General features: G+C 42.7%; 1 protein-coding gene across 3 annotated transcripts in view; it reads left to right on the top strand.

The window, feature by feature from the left end:
- The window catches only part of LOC133150016 (uncharacterized), a 30,608-nt gene extending 12,068 nt beyond the window's left edge, over positions 1-18,540 (top strand). The window contains exons 2-9 of one of the 3 annotated variants that reach the window (XM_061272285.1): positions 10,988-11,197; positions 12,041-12,095; positions 12,187-12,274; positions 12,375-12,769; positions 13,143-13,295; positions 13,569-13,727; positions 15,021-15,161; positions 17,633-18,540. In XM_061272285.1, the coding sequence (XP_061128269.1) occupies positions 11,067-11,197; positions 12,041-12,095; positions 12,187-12,274; positions 12,375-12,769; positions 13,143-13,295; positions 13,569-13,727; positions 15,021-15,161; positions 17,633-18,121 (1,611 nt within the window). In that variant the 5' untranslated portion in view covers positions 10,988-11,066 and the 3' untranslated portion in view covers positions 18,122-18,540. Of the gene's footprint in view, positions 1-10,878; positions 11,198-12,040; positions 12,096-12,183; positions 12,275-12,374; positions 12,770-13,142; positions 13,296-13,568; positions 13,728-15,020; positions 15,162-17,632 lie in introns of those variants that run through there. The other 2 variants (XM_061272283.1, XM_061272284.1) reach the window with 2 other exon arrangements.
- Positions 18,541-20,563: the final 2,023 nt, after the last annotated feature.

The raw sequence follows: 20,563 nt of genomic DNA, 5'->3' as shown, positions 1-20,563 counted from the left end.
TCAGAGAAAGAGTTCCAATAAAAGTGCAAGCTGTGCAATCACACAGGTATGTGTACAGGAGAGTCAATTGAAGATTTTTATTGTGATATGGCGTTAAAATGAAATTCTTCCAGGACGTTTCCTTTCACAATACATAGGATAAAATAATAATAATTAAAAACACCACCGGGTAAATAAATAAATGAGATTGTCGTGGCGGCCCAGTCAGATCCGATACTGGCCCCATATATTCATGATATAAGATAATGGATGGATGGAATTCTTTCAATTATTTCATATTATAGTGTATTATGTAAGCCTTTGAGAAATCACTACTTCCATGTGGTTAGCTGTTTTGCATGTAATGCTTTTGTTCCGGTAAAATCTTTTGATCTCTCAACTACCAACTAATACTGGAAAATTGACTGACGTGTTCCACAATTATGGCCAAGATTATAGTCACCAGTAATTTTTTATCAATCTTGTAGTCATGCTTGATAACGATAGTTATTCTTTGATGCATTCCTTTTCAATTGATAAATCACACCGATTCATCAGTGCTTTGAAGTGATCCTGTTAGTTAAAGTGCACCCTGAACAAGTTGACCCCTCGGCAAGGCTGTGTGCATATGATATGAGTCTGGTCCTCTCTCAAGAGTTGCGTTCGTGTTTAAGAAAGTGTTTTTCTCGGGCACAGTGGACCGAGCAGCGGAGGATGCGCAGCTGTCTGCGAGAGAAGATAAGGGAGACAGATTCTTCCCATTTCTTCCCTCCGCTGTTTGATCCGCACCTCCTGCCTCATACCGCTTTGACTGCATGTTTATGACAGCCCCTTGTCTCCTCTCCCAGTGCATGCTGTGAAATAGCACGGCTTCTTCTTTTTCTGTGATGTTGCATTACATTGGAAAGGCACGGAACACATGCAAGACACACCCTGCTCGCTCCCTTAAAGAGGTAAAGTGAGTGCGCCAGTATTCACAATGAATAATTGAGTTATGTGGCTGTGTGCAGAAATAGCAATCTTCCACACAAGTGTGAAAACATCAGTCGCAGAGCAAGACCTGGGAACGGCGCAGTTTGTGTCCGCTTCTAGTGCTTTTCAAATACAATCTCACCTTTATTTCTAATGGCCAAGATGAATTTGCGTCAGGTATTTTCCGATCCATTGATGCGGCTCTCGCTGCTGCTGTAATGAGAGTGAAGTCAGTCTGCTTATATAACTGCAATAAAGTCACTATAAAATGGTTACATAAAGTTCTAATGGCTAGGCTCAATATGCATTTTTCTAGCAGCATTTTCATGTGCTTTTCAGAATATGACTATGACATCTGCACTTGCATGCATCGCTCGATAAGAATAGAATACAAGGGATGAAAATGAATGACTAAAAAGGGATATCAGAACATTGTGAACCTGAATTAGCTCATAAAGTGCAGTCATTTATACATTTATATTTCAGTAGTCAGTATGTGAGTGGCTCGGTCCTCTGTAGGAAATTATTTAAAATACACAATGAAATACAATTCAGGTAGTTTTGGGCTGTTTTGTCCAGCACTTGCATGTGCAATACTGTGTAGTGGGGTTGGTGGCAAAAGGTATCAGACCCAAGGGCAAGGGAGCAAGTAGGAAAAGTAGGAGTGCATACTCAAACAATTATTACAAAAAAAATATATATATATATAATAATAATTATTATTTAAATAATTAAACAATATATTTTGTGTCTAGTTTTAAATGTGACATATCCTCACTCAAAACTATTAGTGATGCTCCTGAAACAATTATTACAATAACAAACACAATGGTGCGAACGTGTTCTGCATGCAAGCGTCTCTCTGAAGCCGTGTCCGCCATGCTGACCTGACCAAGCTGAGGGGGTAAGACCAGAACAAACTGACATGAGGGCCTACAGCCAAATTCCATCTGCAGCTCTACGTTGAGGGCTTAACGGAATGCTTGCAAGTCAACGCCCTTCCAAAGCTTCAGTGAGGCAAAAATGTTAATGAAGCAAAATAATTGTCCATCATGTTTTAGTTAACAGAATAGATTGATTGTGCCATTTTTACTCACAGGCACGCTTAAAAGAACTTCAAACCAGTTAATATTTAGGGCTCCATTTCCAAGTCTGGCATGAAGCGCCGTCTAAATCTGCTCTGGTGAGTGTTTACATCATCATCATACTCTAGTCATGCTGACACGAACAAAGACGAATGGTACACTTCTTCTACAATGATTCTAAATGACCCATTAAGTTGCTGTAATAAACTCATTTTTCATAGAAGGTATAATATAGATTACACACCCCTATATATATATATATAGTTGGTTCTCATATATCCATTACTTCTAAAACTCTGACTATTAACATGTCAATGGTGTTTTTGCATCATTTGTTAGCATTAATCTAAGTAGGCCAGCCTTAAAGCAATATTATTTGGTGGTTTGAGAACACTTTGATTTGTGTAATTGTCTCATTTTTTTAGTTTGGAGAACTGACTTGAAGTCTCATTTGAATAATTGGTCACGATTTATTGTAAAGTGAATTTCGATGAGTTCGCTGCCACCATCCAGCGCTGCTTGATGAGTCTGCTTGTAAGTCAAAGCAATAAAAAAATAAAAAAATCAGCCAAATATATCTCGAAAACGTGCGTGCTGTATGACTGACTAAATACTGCTCAGTCGGTTAATGTGTAGCAGCAGCGGTGAGGTGGGGGCAGTCGGTTGGATTGGATGTGAATCAGACACATCCAGCTGTTGGCTCTAAATGACGAGAGCCGTGTTACAGGAGGGAAACGGAGGCAGATTAAAAGGCAATCCTACTCATCCAGCCCACACACGCTTACCCCCTCCACCACACACAGACACACACACACACACACACACTTTTGTATACTCCAGGCTGTGATGTAAAAGGCTGCTGCCATAAAAGGTAACAAACCTGGCTTTAGTTCCCAATATGGGCAGCATTAAGGCTGCCAGGAAGGGGGTTTGGTGATGGGAAGACAAAGTGATGATGAGAGCTTGTGGCAGAGCATGAAATCCAGTAGAAATGGTGTTTCCGATGATGGAGTGTGCATGAGTGTGTGCGGTAGGGCTGCACAATTCACCAAATTTCAATAGTATCATGTTCTTGGCTGCCACAATTAAATGAGCCTGATTGTCGGCAAGATTTGGATTTTAAATTATTTGTTCAATTAATTTGGCTTTCTCAACAAGTAGTCAGCCGACCACAAGGGCTGAACGCATGGTTAGGGCTTCATTAAGATGCCTAAACAATAATCAAGTGCATCCTGCAGCTTCCCAAACGTACATAATAACCTGCATTTCTCATGCCCCCTTACTTTCCATTGTAAGAAGTGAAGCCACCGGGGGCCATCTTACGTTGCCACTGTTTAAGCGCATCTAACTTGAATGCGTTGATTTCTCTTTGGCATTTCTCTTGCCATCACCGGCAGCCAGCAATGTTTGCTCTCACTTCAGACAGGGATCCTGGTGTATGTCACTGATAACTGTGTTTTCAGGGGGGAAAAAAATAATAATAAGTCAGCGGCAATGCAGAATGGCTGCCCTGTACCTTCAGTGCAGCGCTTTAAGACAAACTCTAAGCTGTCAGCACGAGTCAGCAGCCGCTCTCTTGCGTGGCTGTCACCAGCGTGGGCACGGAAGCATTTAAGTGAATCGAAATGCGCAATATGATGTTTCACCTTCAAGAGGCCAAACTTTTGTGCAGCTTGCAGAGCGAGACAAAATGTCTGGGAGAATATGTCCACCACCAGATTTGACAGAATGCCCTCATTTCAAGGTGGCTCGGCCCAGACTTGAAGGTGCACAAACTTAATGAATAACTCATAGACACTCATAATTACCATACTGATCCAAATAATTGTGCTAATCATTTCGTCCCTAGCTAAACAAGATTGCAACCTCTTGGGCTTTGCTCCGTCTGTTGTCAGCTCAATTTGAAGATTTTTTTTTTTTACAAGGAAATCCTGATGATTCAGCGCTGCAAAGACAAGTCAGGCTTCACTTGTGGCGGTGTTAAAACCCGTGACAGAGTGAGGTCTCTGTGGATCATGTGAAATCCCATTTGAATGTTTCTCTAATTTGCAGCTAAGAGATTAAGCCCTTCGTGCTTCTCTTACGTCTGTCTCGCTCGTTCTTTTGTTCCGGCGTCTCTCGTCTCCCGTTTTCTTTCTGATTTGTCTTTTTCTTGCTGTGACTTATTCTCCCCACCTCGCTTCTCCTCTTTTTGGCGCTAGCTGAGGGATTGGGAGGGTTCCTCCAAATTGGCACACAGATGAATAATGCATCTAAAGCAAAGGCGGAGAGCTGGGGTTTGATGTATCCGTCAGATTCTTGCTCTGTTTTACACTTAATGTTGCGAGTTTGCCAAAAGAGATGTTTTTTTTTTGTTTTTTTTTGACCGTTTCTTTCATTTCTTGTCACCTCCGTCCGCAAACCTTTCATGAATGTGACCGATGTGATTTATCATACGACCTTCGCACTGTTGCTTTTTGAAGCCGCATTGTGCAGACAGAATCACGTCTGAGTAATTTTGTATTCCTCCTCACTAGACGCCCGAACAGCGCCGTTGAAAAATATACTGCATTTGTGAAAATAAGCTTGCAGCAGCGTCGTCATTAAAGTAATGAGAAGGAAGTTAACGCGGAAATGTACCATAAACACGGTGAGGTAGGCGAAGAGAGCTCCCCAATCCCTTAAGAATAAATCTTAAATCCTGAGTGTTGCTTCTGACTCATTCTGGTTAATTAAGCCAAGTCAAGTGAGAGGAAAATGGAAAACAGGGTCTCAGCTTGCTTACTGTATGGATCACCGCTGTACTGTAGTGAAGGCTCACAAAATTCCTCAATGGAACTGACCACTTTGCACTCAATGAAAGCAAGAAAGTTTCTCTCTGCTATTTGTATTACTCTGACCATTACAACCCCCCACTTGCCCCTAATTCAGCATCACTGCTTGCGTTCCTCATCATCGTCCAGCTTCATTTGTAATTGATGCTATTAGTAGGCCCCACATTTGCCTGCAGTAAAAATGCACACACACATACACACACCAAAAGAATTCCATCGAGAAACCTTTTGGGATCTTCTCTGCGCTTTGCGACGTAGGATGAGGCAAACGAGTGAAATGTCAGAATTTGGTGCGGCTCTAAAAATAAAACAACACAAGGGGTTGCCTTTGGAGGACTTTGCAGGCTCACAATTGGGGTTTGGGACAGATAAGACAAACAATTGTTTACAGCCAACAGCAACCACAGCAGCACTGCCAAATGTCCTCTCCTGAGAGTTGCATTCCGTGGATTTTACTAATGTTTGCATAAAGTTTCCTCCAAGTCCCCTTAACGCTACATTTTTTGACTGCCTTGAAAGATTTCTTCTGCATATGGCAGAGAAACAAAGATCTTTAAATGAACAAAAAGAGCGTTACGATGATTTAAGTGCAGTCTTATGTAACCTACAGTATAAATCCATAATTTCTTCACGCACACATTTCATGATCATATCTGACAGGTTAGCTTTTAACGCAATAACATTCTATCCATGGAGTAAAAAAAAAAAACACAATAAATGGTATACGATTTTCATACATTATACATGTGACCACCCCACGACCCTTGTGAGGAAAATAATCTCCTATAAAAGATGGACTGATACTTGTGACCATGAAATGAAAGAGGCTGCAGTAAAGGCATAGAAAACATTTCAAACGAAGAATACAACAGTCCGTTAATTATTAAACAAAATTTACTTTAATTAATATTTGTTCCAATACTTTTGCTCACTTGAAAAGTTGGTGGATTCAAACAGAAGGCGCTCTATCCTGAGGTCAACATATCTCAACGTAATTCCAAACAGTCTGATATCCACCTTCTGATCTGAAATCCGAATGGCTTTGCTATACAACAAAAATTCCGACACTTTCCAAGGATACTGTATATAATCATTTTAAAAATGAACAACTGGAACAAAATAAATTCAACAACTACTACTACTGTGACTCCTACGACTGCATAGTAATGTAAGCAGGGTCTATTTTGGTTGTCCGCTTGGATAAACAAATATGTTTCTTTACCCAATAAAGGACAATGTTTTGACATCATTTTCATTGCGTATTTATGTCGTCGTGCAAGGCATTCTGCACTAGGGACTTGACACACAAGAACATAGAGCGTTTCTTCAGGACTATTTTCAGCACAACAATAAAGAACATTCACCCGCGTTTGTTCGCTGCTTAGTTTTTCACTACAGCAAGTGGATTTTATTTAGTTAAAAAAAACAAAAAACGTCACTATTCATTCCAATGAAGGACGTGTCATTCAGCGTGCTAACGAGATGTAAGGATGTATCTGTGACATGTTTTGATGTGAGCTTTTGGCTAAGGGTGACATTGAGAATAAGCTCTGAAAAGTTGACGCTGGGGATCATGGTGGGATTTTTTGCCCAACTGAATGGACATAGCCTTCATTCAAATGTGCTTATGATGATGATGGCATATGTTTTGAAGACCATCACAGAATCAATCTTGTTTTGTTATAAATGATGGGTCCTGGACAAATTATTTTTAAGGTTCACAGTGTGATGTGGCACTTTGTGAAAGGTCATTCTGGGATGGACTTCATTTCTAAGTGCTAAAGGTCTTTTTCTACAGCAGTTGTGTGTTGGCTCAGCTTAGATAGGCATTGCCGCTGATAGCAAAAATGTCAGTGCGTTAAGCCACAATACCCCCCACCTCACCCCCACTGCCTCTCTCTCTTGTCCCTCATGATTATTATTATTGTTTTGCCTTCTCGGTTTGCAATTGCTTCATGTTCTTGATGCAAAGAGCAGCAAAATACAAGTTGATATTTCATCTCCCTTGGATGAGGAATCACATTTGTATGTTATTGCGGTGCATTGGGCACATTAACATTCATTCAGTGGTGATTTTAATGACCTTTTGCATAACAATATCAGTCATCAAATAAAAATACCAAAAACATAAAACCTGAAATAAAATACATTATATTCACCTGATAGTTATTTATAGATCATTCATGTCCATTTTTTTATTCTCACTAGATTTGTAGCATTGCTGTTAAGCAGAAACCCTTTATGACAACTAGGTGTGTTTGCTATTTTTTCACAAATGGACACTAGTGAGCTGTCCCTAGATCATCTACAACTAATTTAATGATTGAAACTTGTTTCAGAACAAATCCATGAACTATGAACTGTCTACTTGTTGCAGCATTATGTCACCTTTTTTTTTTTTTTTACAATAACAAGTGAAAAAGTTAGATTAAAGACATTTGAGTACAGCTGCTTGTTAAAAATGGATGCCTGTAATGCTTCAATGTTTGGGAACATTATGTAATCACAGTCTTTTGCTTTTATGAGGTATTTAATACGAACTTGTCTATTCCTGTTTAGTTGGTGTGAGAGGATAGATGTCCCAATACTTTTGTCCCCATCATGTATATTGTCAGATAACCACCATCGTGTATATTGTCAGATAACCACTCATCTGAATTTGTCTTAATATGATGACAGACATGCTCAATGCTGCGGCTTCATGGATCTCTGGCTACCTACAATTAGGAGAATTGCATGGACGCTGGCTGTGTTAATCCCATGTGGACACGGAAAGAAGCTTTTTTTTGTTGTTTTTGGGCCCTGTTGTTTTTGTGATCATTGTTAGCACTTGTAAAGTTACTGATAGAAGAATTTTAATGGATCTCATCAGACTGCACAATGTACACGTCCAAAGTTATGGGTGTACAGTGTTCATTTTTAGGTAACTGGACTCCTGGAGGGAATTATAGAAAAGAGGCTAAGGTTAAACTATATATTTTTTTCACTTTTAGGCCTATAAGAGGAATTAAGTAACAAAAAATACTGGACTCCATGCATACATTGTATAATAAGATAGGCTATTGATAAATGATGATCTGCAGTTGTTAATGAGACTTTTGAAAGACATGAAGAAATTAAATCCTATATCAGAAACCTACATGTTTGCTGGCTAAAACAAAATAGGGCACATGGCAAGAGTTTGAAAACAAATTTTGTCTTCTATGTATCTTGGACTAAAAAGATGCTTGGAGAGTTACGGATGCCAGCTGTACCTGAGAGATATGCAAAATGCAGAGCTCAATTATTCCGGAATTTCCATCGTGTGATGTAATATTTGATGCAATTCTGTGTGTGTGTTTTGTGTGTGGTGTGTTTGTGTGTGCGTCTGTGCGTGCGTGCGTGCGTGTGTGTGTGCGTGCGTGCGTGCGTGTGTGTGTGTGTGTGTTTGTGTGTGTGCGTGCGTGCGTGTGTGTGATTTCCAAAACCAAATGGAATAAAATGAAGGACATTTCGATGGGGTATGTTTGTAAAAGTTTGGCCACTTAAGACTACGAAATTCATTCTTGTGCTCCATTTTTACGATGACTGACTGTAATTAGGACACTTTGTTGTGATACTCACCCTAATTGACAAAGAATAATTCTCGGAGCTTCTCTTTAATTATGTTTTCCATCAAACAAGGGCTTCTTCCATCCCAGGAAGCTTTCTCACTTTGGTTTCTTGTGGCTCTCAATTTGACCTCATTCTCATCATCAGTCTTCATCATCACTGTTGGCATCTTCCTTACAGTCAGCGGCATCATCATTGCTCTCCCGAATCTGAGCGGCGCCATGTTTTCCCTCATAGGGTGTTTTGAAATGAAGACAGACGCTGGAATGAGAATTGTTGCACCTTCGTAAATGGCAGCGTGCTGCAGGGGCGTCTATGCAGATATCGCCTCTCCTCCTGCAGGCTCTTCTCATCACTTGTGAGCTCCGCATACTGCTCGCTGGCGCTCCACTCTGCACGCCTTGGATATTCTCAACTGAATTTTTCAAAGGGCACTGACGAAATGCAGGCAGAAGAGACGGACCGCTGGTGACCTCCTTCTCGTTGCCGCATCCTTCCTCCCCCCCCCCCTTCCTGCGCTCGTCGCACAATCTCGCAGGCTTCCCCTCACTCTTCCACTCGCTGTCTTCATCTTCATCTGTCATCACGCCCAACCCTCCCGGTGCTCGCCTCAGTGTTTTAAGTGAGCCGCCCCCGCCCCCCCTTCCCACGTTCGCCTTCAACCTCGCCTTCCTCCACCTGTCAGCCCTTTCATCCCGCTCATTTGTTCTCGTGTCTCATCACCTCCCTCGCCGCCATTCACAAACTCTCTGCTTCTGTCTTCTCCTGCTGCCTGTCTGATCCGTAAAGGGCTGTCTGAGGCCTCAACGCTGCTAATTCATTCGCCGCGCATCGCCTCACATTTCTGCAGGGTCAGGCCGACACACTGGAAGAGAGGAGGAGATCCGGAGGAAGAAGGGGAGAAAAAGCAAGAAAATGGGACACGGGGGGTGGAGTGGAAATGTAGTTTTATCTCCAAGAAACAGAAAGCCAAGCATCTTTCACACAGCTTTAACCTTTTTGTGTTTTTTCTTCTTGGTTTGTTGTCTGTACTCCACATTGTTAGACAGAACGCCCCACATTTGTGCTATTGTCTGTGTGCATAAAAGAATGTACGGGAATCTTCGAGAAAACCGATACTGCCCGCATTTAAAAAGCACAATGGGCGATACCATTTGGTTCAGCCAAATACAACAGATGTCAGTTGCATTTGTTGGATTCAAAAAGGAATTGAAGCTTTCTTGTGTTGAAACGGAAAGAATGGATTTTCTGATGTTGTTTCGTTATAATAGAAAGGGTTCTATTTTTATAAACGGCTGCATGTGCCCTCGACGTAAAAACAGATGCTAATTTTTGTGCCGCGGCAAGTCTGGTTTGCCGTGTTTGGGAATTTGGCAGACAGCGCTATGCCTAGCGAGGCTGCTTTCTACTACACGCCCTTTTTTCAATTCGAAAAAAACATTCGGAATGTAGCAAGTTCAACATTGAAGTGATAAAAAAAGACCAACTTGTATTTTAGAGGGCTACAACAATCATTTAAACAGAAACAACTTTAAAGTTGAAACGATGACATTTGTGACAACAGTGTTTGTTAGCGCTTAACTTAAATTGGGGTACTGAGACATTTAGCTGTGTAAACTCATTTCTTTGTTCTGAAATGTGAGAAAGACAATTATCACGGCAATAAAATTTGAACTGTTCAATTGACCACTTTAATACGTTTGTTGCCTTTAGATTGTGAGTTCATTCAAATTTTTTTCAATGTGTACTCACTGTTATGGAGAAGAGGCCTGCATGTGTTTACTAAAATGAATTTCTATTTGAAATGAACCTTTTCACATTACACTGGAGCACATTTAAATCAGATATGGCTTGCTGTGTCCCTAAGTGTATTTTGATGCTGATTTCTGTCTTTACTTTTACAATAAAGGCTTGCGCAATATGCATGCTTTATTTATAGCTATGATGTTTCAGAAAAGAAATTGCACCAGATATATCACTATGTTACCTATTATATCATTGTTATGATGAAAACCTGATGTGCTTGAGGAAAAGCGTTCTGAATCAGCACAAAATATTGATCTGTTGACTTGCATCTCTGACTATTTTTTTTTTAAATACTATATTGGCCAGTGGCATTCAAGGTTCCACAGCAGTGTCAAATTTCTATTGAAGAAATTAGTTTCTAAAATCCAAAAGTAGCGGTTCTGATCTATGCACCAATGAGACGCTAGAGTCTGAGCTCAGTTAGTTTTTACTCTTAAACTATACATGAAGAATCTCTGATGACTTAAATGAACATTACAACACCATTTGATCTTGTTTAACAAAATGGAAAAAAAGGTGTTGCTGAAACCTGTTTTTTCAGCGAGCGCATTCTGGCTGTCTCGTTAGGTGTTCTATTTTCTGTGAACTGTGAGAGTTAAAAATAGCAACGGAACTGTCAGAAAGAGACAGTGACAGAAAGCCAGAGGCATGCCAACCACATACAAAGCATTTCTCGCTTTCTCTTCCGCTTTTGGTCTTATCTCTTGTTTCTTTCATTTGCTGCGCCTTTCCTCTCTGCAGGTTTTCCTGAGCAGAGCGATTGTGTGGCGGAGTTTGAGCTGAGAGTGGAAGTGAGTGGGCGCGAGAGGGATCGTGTGTCATGGCTGACAGCGAAGGGACCAATCTCGAGGACCCTCCCTACAAAAACCTGCTGCTCCTGGGGGCCATCGCAGCAGCGTCGGCCTTCGTGGTCACCATCCTCATCGTCCTCGTCTGTGTGGGCTGCCAGAGGTGAGCGGACGCTCACGGGAAGCTAAACTCCATCCATTCATCTTCCCCCAATTGGCACCCTAGAATGGTCGCCAGCCAATTGCAGGGCACAAACAACTATTCACATACATAGGAAATTTAAAGTCTGATGATAGAAACTTAACTCAGCTCAACTCAACTTTGTGCAGCGCTTTCGCAACAACTGAAAATGACTGACCTCATCAAGAGACTTACAGAGACAAATTTGAAATGTGACTGGTTAAATACACACTGCTATTATTGTCAACACTGCAAATTTTGAAGGCCCATGTTAGATTACACTGCGACAAAGACCTCAATTTGATTGGACAAAATCCACATGTCCATACAGCCGAGAGAAAGGCTGCAGAACTCATTCATTCCGTGAAACAAACACAAATCATCAGATCTAAATCGTATATGTAAGTCAGTTCTTCTTATGCAATTCAGCCAGCAGAGAAGTCTTATGAAAGTTTTATAGCGTGTTATCCATATGGTGTCATACTTGGTTGGAGAAAATAGCTGCTCAGAGAGTGAGATTCACACTCGTGTGGAAGAACTGAGATGAGGGGGCGGGGTTAAACCTTCCTACCTGCACCATGGGCTTTGTTATTTTTGTGCTCCATCTTTTGGCTTGCTAGCTCCATGTCAACAGTTGCCTATAGCTACCACCTCCGAGGATTCACAATGACTGTCGCCCTCTTTTAGAATGAGAATAAGGAAAGGGAAGCGAGATGAATGGTGGCAATAAATGCTTGCGTCATAGAAAACAATTTAACAAAACATAGAAAACATCATAATAACAATACGACTCCCTTCAACTCTTCTCATGTTGATCTTCTCCAGAAAAAGTAAGAGCAAGCACCCTTCAGCCGGAGAGAAAGGCACATCAGTAAATATGGTCAGACGTACTTTCACTTCTCCATTTTTTCTGTATGACCTAAAACATAAACAGCTTTCAATAAATGTGCTCATTTTACGTTTGACAGCAGGGTACCCTTCGACATCCAAAACTGAATTCCATGAGCAAATCGGACACCAGGCTGCATGAGATCAATCGCTTTCCCTGCAACGGGAACTGTAAGTGATCTATCTGCAATCCATATGACAATCCACCATGCAGCGGAAAGAGTTTTAATGATTCACCACCAGTTTGTCCACCAACCGCTCTCTTGTTCAGCTGTTAGTAAGAGCCGTCCCGCCAGCATGGACCTGCTGCTCCTCCACAGTCGGCGCTCCCAGAATGACCTGAGGCCATCTCAGGGGCGCCAGCTTCCGCAGATCCCCACCAGCCCCCAGGGATCCAGCCAAGGAGGAGAAGGGGACGTCGGAGGAGATGGGGGAGGCGGGGAGGCGAGAGACCACACTTACACAGAGGTGGCCCTGCGGAATAATCCGACGCCGACGCACGTCTTGGACGACGGCCTGTACGAGACTGTCAGTGTCCGGGAAGGGGAAGCGGGCCCCAAAGCACCCACGGCGCCACCGCCAACATCAACTAACATTCCGACTTCAGTCAGGGCCTGCCAAAGCCCGCCTGCCCAGGCCGACGGAGCCCGTAATGGCAATGGAACCGTATGTACATACACACAACTCCATGTTTGCAAACATATTTGCGCAATTGAAGCAGAAGCACACCGCTGGGTCAACATTGAAATAATTTGGCAGCAATTTTATACAACTATCCGAACCCTTATTTGCCTCTCCGGTATTTTTCCAATTTTGGATGGTCTTACTTGTAGTGCAAAGTCATTTACGTATAATAGTAGTGAAAGTAGTACTTTTTAAAATTTGTGACATCATGCTGGTGTTCAAATACATTTTGTTATAGTGATTAAAACATGTTATTTTAAGTTTTGCTGCATTGAAGCATTTCCTGGAACATAGCCTCAGCAATGAACAGGGGTTCACTGTATGCTATGCACTTGCATTTGTCTCTTCTTTACAGGGCGGCAAAGGGAATGGCATCATTAACGAAACAATGGCAGGGAAAAGTAATGGGGCGAACGGGGTTAACAGGTCCCCCTTGTCCTCAGTCAACTCCCTGGCTATCCAAGAACCAACTGCTGCCGAGTACGCTTCAATTCGCAAGTTCCGAAAGGTAAAAAAAAAATAGATTTGAGCTGAAAGTGTGTTGCTCATTGTAAAAGATGAATGAGGCATGTGTTTAGATAAGTTGGGGGTGGGGGATTTTTATTTTTTATCTCATTAAATATTTGAATAAGGCAGATCAGAGCATGTTGTTTAAGTATTGCACTGTGTTATAAAGTCTTGAAAATACTCCCTTGGTCCACATAAGTCCAAATATACCTATTCATATTTTGTGTTGTTTTTCTTGAGCTTTGTACATTATGTCTTTACTGGTGACGTCAAGGTTGACAAGACAAACAGGAAGGAAAATAACGGCGCCGACAGCCAGTCAGACCAATCGAGCGTGAGCGACTCGCCCTCAGCTGCTGCGCCGCAACTACAGCGCAGTCAGGAGTTTCCACGTAAAACCCTGGAGCCGTTTCACCTGCATTCATTCCCAAAGGTGACTAATAAGAAACAAAGTGGTTGGGCAATCACTGTGCAGCAGCACTCCCGTTCAAACCCATTGGGAGGCAGTTGACAAACCACTAGAGGGCACTGTCCACAAAGTAAACGCACTTTTAGTGCTGCTTTGGGATTATAAATAGTACTGCACTTTAGGAGCTCTGAGTGTGACTATAAATTGTATAAACATTGTACAGTGTGTATGCACATATTGATCAGACATAGTGAAATATATATGCATTGTGGTTCAAAAATATATTGAAAAAAATATAAGTGCAAGTGGCTATTCCTAACCATGTTCCTCACTTTTGGGGCTTTGCAGTAAATAAAATAATTGTTAGCTAGTATTCTGATGTGAGTGGGTAAATCGGTGAGAGTGTGCAATATTCTGCATTTGTGAGTGCAGATGTGGCTCCTCTGCCTCTTTGCTACATTACTGCGTTACTGGCGTGTAAAGAGTGGAAAGATACATTATGTAACAATTTGGTGGGCTGCCAAGCTGCCTGTTTGTATTAGTGTTGTGCACACGCGCGCGTGTACGTGTCGTGCACCGCCGTTGAGTTTATCAGTAAGTCTGCCCAGAAATGGCAAGCAGGTAGCCATCTGCACGATAAATAATGCCTCACATCTTGAAGCGATTTTATTCTGGCCCAAATTACATACTGGCTCGCGCTGGAGGAGTGAATAGCGTTTTGATAACGCAGGCATGTTACACGCTTGGTAATTGGTTTCTAATTGCGTGCAATTTGCCTGCAGCTATAGAACAGTCATGAAGTTTGAAGTACATTGCAGTGCGGATTATAGTGTTTGAGCATGAAATGCCTATATGTATATAGGACGTTATTTTTTTTACTGTATATTTTGCAATAGTATGGCAAATTGTTTTCTATTGCCTTTCTTTTTGCCACGTCAGGGGCTTCTCTCTCTTTCTCTATTCTAATGTGGGAGTAGAGTATTGTTGAAGTGCTAATTTGCATGAAATTTGTGGACAGGTTGCTGACTGAGCGAGTATCAATAAGTTGTATCTGAAACAGCATGCGTGCAAATGCAATTGATGACGAGTGATTTTGGATTTTCTGCAAATGAAGGCTCTAAATAACAATGGAATGGCCTTGAGATATGAGCCATTGATTGGCTGACTTTTTTTTTTTTGCTTTGATTTAAGAGATAGGATTTGACATAAAACCAGTGCTGCAGGAACTCACTTCACAAAAGCAAATAGTGAAAAATTCATGGGAAAAAAACCCCTGCAATAATTGCTTGAGTTCATCATTTGGTTTATGTGTGCCAGGAGCCGGTGTTTATGGGCAATGGTGAACAATACATCTGGAAGCCACCAGAGGATGACGACATCATCACTTTACACCCGCCTCCGCCGCCGCACCGCATTGAGAACGGACAGGGACACCCGTCTCCCCCGACAGCCAAGGAGGTAGCGAATCTTTGGTGGTGGGAGGGGAAAGTGCATACAGAAATATCTGTGATTTCTGGCTGCTCTGTTTATAGATGGGGGCGCCCCTTTGATTGGGCATGCCGTCATAACACGGCTGCCCTTGGACCTTTCTGTCCTACTCGGCTTGCAGCCAGAGGTTAGGTTACACGCATCGCGCAGCCCCCCCCCCCCCCCCCCCTCCCTGCATGAACCCTGGCCGCAATCCCCTGACAGCCTAAGCTAAGTCTCCAACGTACAACCAACCAGATGGATCCAACATAAGCATCACTTGCTCCCAAAAGCTAATCTCTGTTTCTCATCCATGGAGATATTTTTTCTCTGAACGTTTTTTTTCCCCCCCTCAAACACCAGCCTGAATGGGATGAGCCTTGGCTGGGGACTGGCTTGCCAACAAACCTATTCTTTCTAATTATATATGGCGAAGATGTCTGGTGGCAAGAGGAGGAAGTCTCCACTGTCCAATCATGGCTCAATGTCACATACCCGACCACATCTGCTTCCACATGCAACAGCTCCTCCCCCGTTAATCCGCTCGCAATCCACTCTTTCTTTTTCACTGTGCTCGTGCGGCACGCTGAGAGCTACAAGCAGTTGGGGAGTCGTCTCGTCATACAGTACACGTATGCCGCTCCTAGGGGACTACTAACCTGATCTTTGAGTGTGTTTGAACAAATGTAGTTGGCCTAGGGTGTTTTTCTCTCTCGAAAAGCCGAAAAGTCTAAAGTCAAGAGTTAAAGTAGGTGTAAAATTGCACAAGCACGTAGCGCCCGTCGACTGTCGTTTCCAGAGCGGCTGGCCTTGACTCCATGTTGTGTTATCTCAATTTGGCTGTCTGTTTTGATTTATTTCTCTGACTTGTTCATTGCCACGTTCCCCAGTTTGAAGTTTGTAGCAGCCTGTCTAATTTGTGTCTTCTGCAGGGGAGACATAACAGAAAAGAAAGCGGGCTGAGGGGAGGGGGGTGGGGGGAAGACAACATACAATGCGCAGGCTTCCTCAACAGCTGCAGCCCAGTTCTGAAATCCCCACCGTCTTGTGACTTCCTTCCTGTGCTGCGCAATGTTGCAAACACTGGGTGCACAAACAGCACACGCGTTTGCTCCATTATGCACGGTGCACAGTTTGTGTAAACACTTAAAACCTACACCTTGGGCTTTATTTATCCTAAAAGGTCACAAAAAAGATTTGTCGGGGCATGGGGCATGTCTCATTTCGGAGAAGGTGGGAGGGAGGGATAACAATAGAGGGCTGCCTTGAGATATGATTGACCCAAGCAGCAGTTGAAAAAATACTAAACAATTAATATAAAAAAGAGGCATCAAGCTGTTTATTTGTATTCATTGTATTTTGACACAAAAATCCCGCAAGTCGTGGCAAAGGTTATCCAAAACCCCCACACGACCTCACGGCCGTCTTACAGTAGACACGGACACAGGTACAGCAAGGATGAACAATGAATTGAATTTTAATCAGGGTTTCAATTTTGGCCTTTCACGATTATGAAAACATTCTAATCAAAGAAAAACGATTGATGTGTGCAACGGCGCGGTGTGCGTTTGGAAAATCCTGCATTATCAAAGCACCTTTTGTAAGCCGTTGTAACAAATAGCTCACTGCTACTTCCTTTGTAATACAGAAAGCCGCGCCCATAATTGTTTTTACATCCGAGCCCTCGGGGATAAGGTGGATTAATAAACTCAATCGCAACTTTATTCTTCTACTCTAATTAGCATAACGTAATGCACCACACTGGCCAAGGCACTCAGAAAAGGAACAGACAGTATTTATTTATGTGTTTATTTTGTACTGCTATTCCTTTAATGTATTACAATATTTCTTTTTTACTTATTATTTAAAGTTGAGTTGGAAAAATAAAATCAAAGTTTTGAATAGATAGTTATGTTTTTTATTTTAATTGTTAATTTAATATCAATCAAAATAATGTTTTCCCATAATTGTTCCAAATCGAATATTGAGTACACATGTACACAAACGTCCAATCACAACGCCTGCTTCGAGGCAAATGAAATGTGAGCAAAGTCCATGGGTATACACCATGAGCAGGTTTTTTCTGTCAACGGCTTGGCTGGCTTCCAGAGCTTTCACACCGCAGCTCGCTGTTGTGTTGCCAAAGCACTTGTGAAACTTTAACAGGTCTATCCACTGCGAGTCTGAACGCCGACTCCCCGGCTAGACCTCGACGAAGCGATAACACAGTTTACTCTGTCTTATCCTAGCCTGTCAAAATAGGTCAGGTTACAACACAGAGCAAACACGGTGCCACTCTTAACACCCACGCTATCAGGCTCACACCTCAAATGAGCAGTTTTTGCCGTTCTCGCCCATGTTCGCACATTGTACCTTTTAGCCTGAAATGCTCAAATTCGTTAAATTCAAGACATTCATTCGTAACCATGTGCACCCACATCTCTCATTTTTTCTGTTGTCAGATTGCAGATACCTACTCCATTGTGTGCAAACCCCAGAAGAAAAAGACTTCCATGGAAAGCAACGGAGCAAAGACCCTTCCACGCTCCTTTGGCGGCGATAAAGGAAAGGGCCGGGGTCGAGGGGTCCAGGGCCAGGCGCGTTCCCAGGAGGAGCCATGTTACGAGCCGACAGGTGACAGGGCCTGGCCCGCCTGTGTGGCAGCAGAGTCTGACACCGCGTACGCTACCATTGACAGCCACCGTAAACGTGAGCAGGCCAGCACCAGTAATAGCGTAGCTGGCGGCGCCGCCACCCTTAAGAGGAAGAAGCAACAGGCGCCATCGGTTGCGCCTCAAGGCTCCGCGTCCAACCCCCTACCTGTTCGGGGCCTGCCCGGAGGAGATAACTTCTATGAGAGCATCAGCGATGTGAAAGGAGGCAACAGCTCCAGCACCACCACCATCTTCACATTTAATGATGGAATGGAGATGTACGTCACCGGCCTGTAGCGGGCAGACATGCAGATACGGCCCAGAAAGATCGTAACAGAGACAGTCCTGTTCACTTGCCATAAGGTTGCTGTACATACTTTGAGATACTATGACTACGCCAGGCAAACGAAATGACGATCAAATTTGTGTTGACATCAGGTACAAACAGGGTTTAAATCCAGGTTCAGACTTTTCCTTCATTGCTCTATAATTTCGACCCTAAAAGGACCAAAATATTTTATCAAAAAAAAAAAAGAAAAGGACAGAACAACTGGAATATTAATCTTCAAACATACTGTACCAGTGACTTTACTCATGTTCATGGGCATCATTTTCCATAATATCTTTATTTTTGTACGAACGGTGTTTATTTGACTTGTGGCGTGACTCACAATTTGAGCACATTTGAATATAAATATATGTACAGAAAACATAAATGCATGATTTGTGCAAACCACAGAGAGCAGTGGCAATAATGCTGGCTATATTAGGTGAAGGAGGCCGTACTTACAAATGCACTCACACACACACACACTTTTGTGGCCACCTACGTAATATAAGCAGATGGATGTCACCAAGATTTTTGGAGCTCAGCTCAACCTAAGCAAACATCTGAAACAGGTTCCCTGTGCATACTGACCTGTTGCCAGGCAGGGAGAGTTGTGGTGTTTTGTACAAGCAATGGCAAACTCAAATGAAAGCCAAGACTAGTGAAGGCATTCATTTCACAAACCACCATCATCATTCCCTAAAGCTTAAACCTATTGGCAGTTATCCAAAGCATTCCTCTCGGTAACGCCTCTGTGTTTGATCCACAATGTAATCCTCAAGGTGATCATGACATCAGTAAACAATTCACACTCAAATTTGACAAACATTTATATGTAGTCAAAGGCTTGATGACAAACCTTCCTCTCTCTCTCTCTCTCTCTCTCTCTCTCTCTCTCTCTCTCTCTCTCTCTCCTCTCTCTCTCTCTCTCTCTCTCTCTCTCTCTCTCTCTCTCTCTCTCTCTCTCTCTCTCTCTCTCTCTCTCTCTCTCTCTCTCTCTCTCTCTCTCTCTCTCTCTCTCTCTCTCTCTCTCTCTCTCTGTCTGTCTCTCTGTCTGTCTCTCTGTCTGTCTGTCTCTCTCTCGCTCTCTCTCTTTCTCTCTCTCTCTAACACACACAAACACACACACACGTTCATGAATGCATGCTTGGCTTCGTTTTACAGGGTGAAGCGATCAGGTCCAGTGTTGCCAGAATGTTGAGCAAGAGTTATACGGGTGACAGATTTCACAATACAAGACCGTTAACGTATTAGTACAAAAGCATTTCTTCTCAAAGGCTTTAAAGAAGTGACTTTTCTTTCCTTTCAAATTTACCATTGCACTCAACAGCTGCGGAAAACGCCGTCCACATCCCGTACGCTGTCAATGTTCCCGGCTCCGAGTCAAAAGCTGTGCTCTCTCGATGGTTTTCGAGGTGGTTGGAATAGCAAGCGAAATGTTGAACTCAAAAGAAAACAACCGTGGAGTCTCCTCACCCTCTCCTCAGCCTGCTCTCCGGCCCCCGCATCATTCATTGTAAACAACATCTTTTTCATGTAGCTTTGGGGAACGTTAACAAAAGAACGAAGAACAAAACAAACCCTTAATAAATGGGCCTGAGGTTACGAGGGATCTAACGGAATTATCTCACTGTGAGAGAACCATGCAAATATTTCAAAGGTCAGTAGCATATGTGTTACTATGTGAAAACGTGCATAGAAGCAAATGCACTAATGTATTTTATTGCACTGTTTTTTTTTTCCTCTCCTTTTTGGACAATGAATAGCTCACGCCACTGCCATGAGTCAAGTCTGGTCTGTGTTGGTGCAATTTCTTCTGCCTGATCCAAAAAGCGCATGCATTAATATATGGAGCAGAAACAATTCTTGTGGTACTTTATTAATCTCATGTTTGTTAGTCTTTTGTTGTACTTTTTGCCATGTAATGCACAGCAGAGTTTTTTTCCCCGACTCCAAAGCAGCGACCAGTAGGAGGGGAGGAACTAGAAAAGATTGATGGAAGACACAAGGATTTTAGTCTTCACTGTTTATATTCTGCAATGGGGGAGAAAGAAGGAGTGATAGAAGTGGGGGAGGGAGAAGGAGCGCAAGCATGAAGCTGGATGTGGATCACCACGAATGGACACAGACCCAACAGTCTCCTCCTCCTCCTCCTCCACACACGTAGTACACGTAGTGAGCGCACACTGCAACACTGAGCCATGTGCGTTTCTAGTTAAGGGGAGGAAGCACTTTTTGCCCCATGCCTACACTCCCTACCCCAGCTGTGTTCACTCCCGATCATGGACACAGAACTCGCTTTGCCCTGCTTCTTTACTTCTCTGTCTCGCTGTGCTGGGGGCGGTTGATGTCCACTTCTGAGAGCGTGAATGTCATACTTGATCCGTTCTGATGACATCGCAACGTTGGCC

The sequence above is a fragment of the Syngnathus typhle genome, linkage group LG2 (genome assembly GCF_033458585.1).
Source record: "Syngnathus typhle isolate RoL2023-S1 ecotype Sweden linkage group LG2, RoL_Styp_1.0, whole genome shotgun sequence".
In the NCBI taxonomy this organism is placed as follows: Eukaryota; Metazoa; Chordata; class Actinopteri; order Syngnathiformes; family Syngnathidae; genus Syngnathus; species Syngnathus typhle.
This window is presented reverse-complemented; position numbering and strand designations above follow the sequence as displayed.